This window comes from Eurypyga helias, unplaced genomic scaffold (assembly GCF_000690775.1).
Source record: "Eurypyga helias isolate BGI_N326 unplaced genomic scaffold, ASM69077v1 scaffold14707, whole genome shotgun sequence".
Taxonomy (NCBI): domain Eukaryota; kingdom Metazoa; phylum Chordata; class Aves; order Eurypygiformes; family Eurypygidae; genus Eurypyga; species Eurypyga helias.
Window position 1 is genome coordinate 27,533 of NW_010263770.1, and position 7,196 is coordinate 34,728.

The window sequence follows — 7,196 nt, forward strand, 5'->3', positions numbered from 1 at the left end:
AGCAGAGCCCATTCTTACTTTGTGACGTACTAAGCACTTGGCTTGCTGAAAAAAGTGGATGAAACTCATTGATCTGAATGAGGTATTAGTTTTTTTTTCTTCTGGCTTTAGAATAGTTTCATTTATCTAGTCTGAAAAATTGTTAATATCTCTGGGCACTTTGCCTGGATATTTTAGACATTGACTGAATAGTTTTTGGTCCTGTGGAAAGCTAAGGACTTGGAAGTGCGTTTAAACCACAGGATAAAACCAGTGGTCAGTTCTGTCTGTGGTTTGAATCCAGCTGTTCATATTTCCAGCATTCTGCCTTAGAGAACAGAATTGTAAGGTAGGTATCTGCTAATTTTCTTCTAGAAGAATTTTGCCTTAAGTATTTAACAGTTAAGGAATATTGTTATTCAAATATAGTATTCTGTGTGGGGTTTATTTCTATGGCATGCGTAGCTAGGCAGCTGGTGATCTTTAGTTATAGACTTTTTTGGTTTTGTCTCTAACTTGCTGATTAGAATAATGATATTAATGTACTTACTAATCTCTTACTTATAATGCTAGATGTTAAATTGTGTGTGCGTGTGTTCTTGTCAGAAATTCGTCAGAGGACCACAGCTCAAAGAAGTGTTTCTACACCCCTGCCTCCAAGTCCTAAACAAGGCTCTCCAAAATCACTGGTTCCAGCATCTCCTAATCTGCAGAGAGACACATCAGCTCTGAGTGGATCCCTAGAAAGAACTGTTGTGCCATCCTTGCAGTCAAATGTTTTACCAAGACGCCCTGGATCCCCTGCTACTTCAGTGCCTGGAATGGGTAAACAGAGCACTTAATGTTATTTACAGTTTATATTGTTTTCTCTGGTTACCAATAAAATAGGCCATTTTCAGACAGTATGGAAATGGCATTTCATTTGGAAATAGCAGAGCAGTTATCTGATTAAGCAGGAGTTCCATATTCAATTAGCCATAACTCTTTACAGCTGGCACCTTTTGATGCTGAAACCTATTGCCTGAGCTCATTTAACTGTTATGGCTTCTTTGTTTAAATGGCAATAAAACTTTGCAGTATTCTGTAGTCAACAATATAGCATACCTTTTTATGTTCTTAGTTTAGAAGAGCTCTACACTTATATAAATCAGGTACAGAAGAGAGCACTTTCAGAATACATTCATGTTTCTCACTAAACCCTGCACATATTTTTTAACATGCATCTTGACATTTATTTAAATTTTTACTCTGGGAGGTATAGTCATGCAATCTATACCCGTAGATTAAAGTGTAAAATACCAAATACACTAGAGAAGTTGTCTGTGTTGTAGGCGAATTCTTCTAAAATGGCACTGTTATTTCAGTACAAGAGTCAAAAGTTTAGCAACAGGTTGAAATCTGGTAGAGATGAATGCTCCCTAAAATTTGCTTTCATATCCTGAAAATGCTTTTCCCTTGACTTCTGGCTTGGTGTTCAGATGGGATGGATATTATTAAATAGAATTTGAACTAAATTCCGTAAGGGGGATAGCAAAACTTTTTGAGTTTTAGGAGGGGAGGCATTGTCATGGATGGTAAAGCTGTGTATGGGTTGGTGCCACGATTTTGTTGCAGGATGTCTGGCAAGTTGGATCACAGGGCAAGAAAGGATATGACATGCTGTCTTGAAATTAGAAGGAATGCAACTTGCCAAGAATCTTCTGAGCACCACTGTAATGTGGAGTAGTTCTTTGCTCTCTATACAGTGATTAGGAATATTTTTCTCTGCCCTGTGTTGCTGATTTTTAAGTAACTTAAGGTCTTATAAACTGTATGTCCTAGCTTATGAATTTCCATGATATAATCTAAAAGTAGGACTATACGTAATATAATAACACCTGGTCTCTTAATGGAAGATCTTGGGTAGCTGAATTTTAAAATGCCTTTAGCGTAGCAGAATAAACTTGTCATGAAAAGCTGTGAACTCTCAATTCTCTTCAGATTCCATTAAGCCTTATTTTTAATAGTACTTGTTTACTTGTATTATGAAACTGCTAAATTTGTTTTTATCCCTGAAGTGAACTCTAAAGGCAAGTTATTAGTAAGTCTTGATTATCTTGAAGTGCCAGAAACCAGCTCCTTGCACCAGGAAATTGGTTACTTGGTTACAAACCATGTTTACCGAAACCTGCTTACTGCAAATTCCTTAATGAGTTTAAGAAGCTGGTCATATAATAAAATATCAGCTATGTATTAGTTTTATTCTTAGGGGAAGATTTAGGCAGACTGAATAAGCTGGATGAAATTCAGCCTTTATTGCAGAAATGGTTTAGAGGAAGAAGGAAAAAATAATTAATGGACTTGTTTGAAAGGACAGTTGCCAAGCCTGTTAATTGAACTAATTAATGTAGTTTTTGTGATAATGCTTATAGGCACATACTTTTTTTTCTTCACTGATAATTGGTATTTTGATCAAGTGTGTTATTTCATCATAGATATCAGCCACTGCAATTGTCAATTAATTGTCAGTTATTATGGAAGCCCTGTTTTCTCTTGAATTTTTCCCAACTTTCCAGGCATACGAAATCTCAGTGATGTAATGAAAAGTATGTAGATTCACTATATACAAGAGTAATGTCATTGCATCTAAGTTAATGTGTGGCTTGCAACAAATATGAATAGGCTTAATTATCTCTACTTTAGAGAAGATTAATAATTCATTTTTGTTATACTATATTTTGTAGAAGAGAATCAATTTAACATGTATTACCACAGAGCTCCCATACGTTTGAAAATTAATAACCAGCAGGTAGTTGAGAGTTTGCCAAGGTTTGCAGAAATGACCAGTCTTTCTACAATGATTGCTTTTGATGTTTATATTAATTACTGGTGTCCATAACAGTGTGAGAACTAAGATGGTGGTTTTGAGTTATTAGTAGGGAAGTAATTGAAGTTGTTCTTGGAACGTTTTGTGATGTTTCATTCTAGGTAACTTTAATTTTTACCTTGTTCATTAACTTCTAGAAACTTCTCATATATTGACAATATACATGTCATATGAAAATTTGGTGTGTTGAATACGGGGCTAAATACGTGTTTGAGTAGTACCCAGGTATTCCTCAAATTATTCTAGAGTTTTAATTTCATTGCAGGTTATATCAGTGCTCCAGATCTTTACTTCACACCTATGTTGGACATTGTCTATTCACTTTTTTAATGGAGTTACTGAGTCTTTCAGGTTTTTGTGAAGCTTTAGGAAATGCATTTTGCCTGGACTCTTCTCTGAACAGCTTTTTCAGAATCTAATGTGAAGCAATAGGTCAGGTGTATGTTACACTGAATTTCCTCTGCCTTGCTGCTGTGAGGGTTTTCTTATTCTGGGTTCCTTCTTGTTGACAAGAACACAGGAGTAACTTAGCAGTGAATGCACTCCTATCTCCTGAATTCAGTTCTCTTGTTTGTGAAAATGAGGGTTGTTTTAAAAACATTTGTGGTGAGCATGAACCTTTTTCGTGCTTATTGATGGGTTGTAAATTGCCATATTTTCTGATCAAATTGTATTTTGCTTTTAAAGATTAGGATGGTCCATTTAGGTCAATTATCCAGTACTGATGAGAGGGATTTCGAAAGGCTGTGCTGTTAGAAATATTGCAGCCGTAATGGCAAGATAGTCTCTTTCTGTGTGTAGCGCTTTGACAGGGCACTGCTGAAAACACTTGATTCCTACAATGTTTCTCTTGTTTGACGTAGAGAGTGGACCTTAGCTGTGCTTGGCCTTCAGTTTAAGGTTTACCACAATGTGGCATGTCCTGCCACAAGTTGCTCTTTCTGTTTTTTACTCCAGTCTGTGAAGGTAAAAGGCTTGAGAGAACTGCTGGCAGTTATATTTAATGCTGCATTTAAACTTAAAGCCCGTCTTGGATCAGCTTATCAAATAGTAGGACTTGCTGTGTTGTGTACCTCTTGAGTAGACTATACACAAGCAAAAATGTTAGTTTTGTTCCTATGTGTATGAAAGGGTCAGTTGCAAGCTATGGCTTTGTGCATGTCCTGGAGCTGTCCGCAACTGAGGTGCTGCAAGAAGGCTAAATCTGTCTTCTGAGAAGCTTGAAGTCCACTGTTTTTCCATTTAATCTCTTGATTAAATGTTTTCCTGAATTAGTTCAACTTGCTAACAAACTCTGCTTTCTTAGTAGTCCTAAGTTCTTCAGAAATCATAAATTTAATTATATATTCAAGGTGTAGAATTAGAGTGATTTAATAACATTATAAGCTAGAGGAGCAGAAGATGAGCCGTTCAACTACTGTGGGTTTAAAAATCTCATAGCTTTCCTAGTGGTCTAAGAAATATGGCCATGTATATTAAGCAGCTGCAATTATTTTATTACACTAGTATGCACAGTGAAGTATCATATATAATAATAAAGTTGAAAGTAATTTTGACATAGTTCATGTCTTCCTAGGTCTTCATCCTCCAGGCCCTCCTTTAGCAAGACCTATTCTTCCTCGAGAAAGAGGAGTTGTGGATAGAGTTATTGAATATTTGGTTGGTGATGGTCCTCAGAACAGGTAAAATATTTTTAAAGCCAGACACATCAAGGTTAAAAGAATTGCAAATTAATTTGTCCAAGATGTTCATAATGAAATGGCCCTTGCTCAGTGCTTCATCTGAAATACCTTTGTAGGAAAAATGGTAATATTTTGACAAAATTAAGCTCCACTTTGGGTGGCACTAGTCATGTGATACTAAGAGAAAAATCTGTGCTCAAGTGGGTGAATAAATTATATTTTGAAATTTAAAAGAAAAAAATTCTTACCACTTCAGCTTTATTACCATTAAAAATGCTTTCAGATTGTCTTCAGAACTGTTCAAACACATCAGAGCTTGCATACTAACCATGGTCACCTTTCGTATTGACTGTGTTCCAATGAGATACAAACTTAATTTGGATGTTATTTTCTGACAATGATACTAAAACTGTGCTGAACCATGAGGTTTAAATTGTAACGAAGAATATTTCACTGGTTTTAAACCAACTTTATGATTTAATACACAGACTTAGTTTGCTTTAAAGTTTAATTTTACTGTGGAAATTATCTTTTAAGAGTAAATTAAGCTATTAGGCAATATCTGAGGTAAAATGCATCTCACGTCAATGTGTTATTGCTTAAAGGTATGTAATCATATATTATTCATGTTTTCTAGATACGCTCTTATATGTCAGCAATGCTTTTCTCACAACGGTATGGCTTTGAAGGAGGAGTTTGAATACGTAGGTAAGAGCTGATCTGTGGTATACTCTACAGCAGTTGCCTTATGATTCATAACTAACATGCATCATGCTTCATTTTGGTTGCAGTTAAGTACTTAAGTGGCACTGTGAAATGCCACTTCATAAAGGAACAGCTTTATAGTAACTTACTACTCTATCTTGAGATTCACTTCAAGACTTAGAGATGTACTTTATTGCAACCTTCAGGCCAAGGATTTTATGTGTAGAAAACTATTCAGTAGAAATAGGCCTCCTCCAATACATCCCTGAGAATTGCTACTGGGTATGAATGGTTCTCAGAAGGGTTTTATATTGAGAAACTATCTGACATTAAAGTGTACCTCTTCTTACCGGAACTTAAACAAAATTTTGCTTTGGCAAGAAGGTCTTGGGGAGGTATCGGAAAAGGAGTGGGAACAAGCCCTAGGGGCCTATATGTGAATTTATGGCTGACAGTAACTTAAGACAGACACAGCTCTTTATTGAACACAGATGTTTTATTTTGCCTCCTTTCTACCATAAGTGTAAGCCTGATGCTTAAGAAATGAGGGAATCTTGGATAAATCTTCTATTTCATTTTGTTTAGCTTGATTTTATGAGTAAATATATAGCATTGAAAGAATAAGCTGAACATTTCTTATGGAACCAAAGATAAGTTGTCTTAGCTCAAGTGAGTTCAGTTCCAACTGTGCAAGAAACTTCCACTTCTACCTTCGTCTTGTGGAGGTAGTGGGGGAAATACGCATTTAACTCTTAAGTGGTATCCAGTATTTCTCCAGAACAAAACTGCCCTTTCTTAATTAAGTACCACTGGACCAGAATTATCTTCAAAAAGCAGAGTGAAACATACCTTGCAGAACACATAGCATCCTTTTACTTAAAGGGTGAGGAAAGTGGCAACTTAAGGAGAAGGGGGGGATATCATCTGCCAACTTAATTCTTTGTAGGAAAGAATAGGAGAACACCATGTGGCAATATTTGTGGTACTGAATTGCATTGTGGTGCCACTGTGGCCCAGCCTTTCACGGTGGTGGGCAGTACTCATAAGTGCAGCAGAGCTGAAAGCAAGCAGGTTTTCAAGACACAAATGTATGCTTAAGTTAAAAATGGAGCCATATGTAACAGCTTGTGTACATCTGATAGATACTCTCAGGTACCAACAGTCACTGTTTAATTCTGTTTTTAGTATTTTGGACAGTCAGAATATAGCGTAGGAATAATAGTGTAATATGAAATTAGTGGGCCTACTTATTGGGTCTGCTTTTGTGTAGCATTTAGGTGTGCCTACTGCTTTTTCTTGAATCCTGCAAGAAAAAGTAGACCTCGGGCTCCACGACTTCCAGACTTCAGTTTTGAAAAAAAGCGATCTACGGAATTGCCATCTGAAGCTGAGACTCAAGAACCTAAAGAGACCAAGCCTCAGGAGACTCAACAGACAGAAGGTATGTGCTAATCTCATGAAGCCTGCTCTTGTTTTAATGTCTAATGAAATCACCCTGTTATCTAGCACTCTGCCTAGATGAGATTTTTATAAGAATGAGAGCAAGTGAAAAACTCAAACACTGGAACAGTCTTCCTAGAGATGTGGCTGAGGCCCCAAGCCTATCAGTGTTTGAGGCAGTGTTTGCTCTTAATAACATGCTTTGACTTTTGGTCAGCCCTGAATTGGTCAGGCAGTTGGACTAGATGGTTGCTGTTGATTCCTTCCAACTGAAATACTCTATTCTAACTTCATAGTGTGTTCATTCTTCTTGTGCCTGCATTTAGCTTAGCTTGTTGAAATGATTGCCTTCTGTTCTGAACCCTAAAGTTTATTCATATTAAGCAATATGTCTCAAGCAAATGATGGCATAACAAGTTCTTTCACTCTAATCTTACTGATAAACAGATAGAAAATAGCACTGTAAATTACAGAAGTAGTCAAGAAGGGAATATGCCCTGAAGTGGTTAACTTTCACTGTGTTC

The 7,196-nt window shown here is 36.5% G+C and overlaps 1 protein-coding gene across 1 annotated transcript in view; it reads left to right on the plus strand.

Moving 5' to 3' along the window:
* Window positions 1-7,196, plus strand: part of KIAA1715 (KIAA1715 ortholog) — a 37,710-nt gene that overhangs the window by 23,871 nt on the left and 6,643 nt on the right. The window contains exons 8-11 of the mRNA XM_010156186.1: window positions 586-804; window positions 4,422-4,527; window positions 5,165-5,235; window positions 6,503-6,673. Of these exons, the coding sequence (XP_010154488.1) occupies window positions 586-804; window positions 4,422-4,527; window positions 5,165-5,235; window positions 6,503-6,673 (567 nt within the window). The remainder of the gene's footprint in view (window positions 1-585; window positions 805-4,421; window positions 4,528-5,164; window positions 5,236-6,502; window positions 6,674-7,196) is intronic.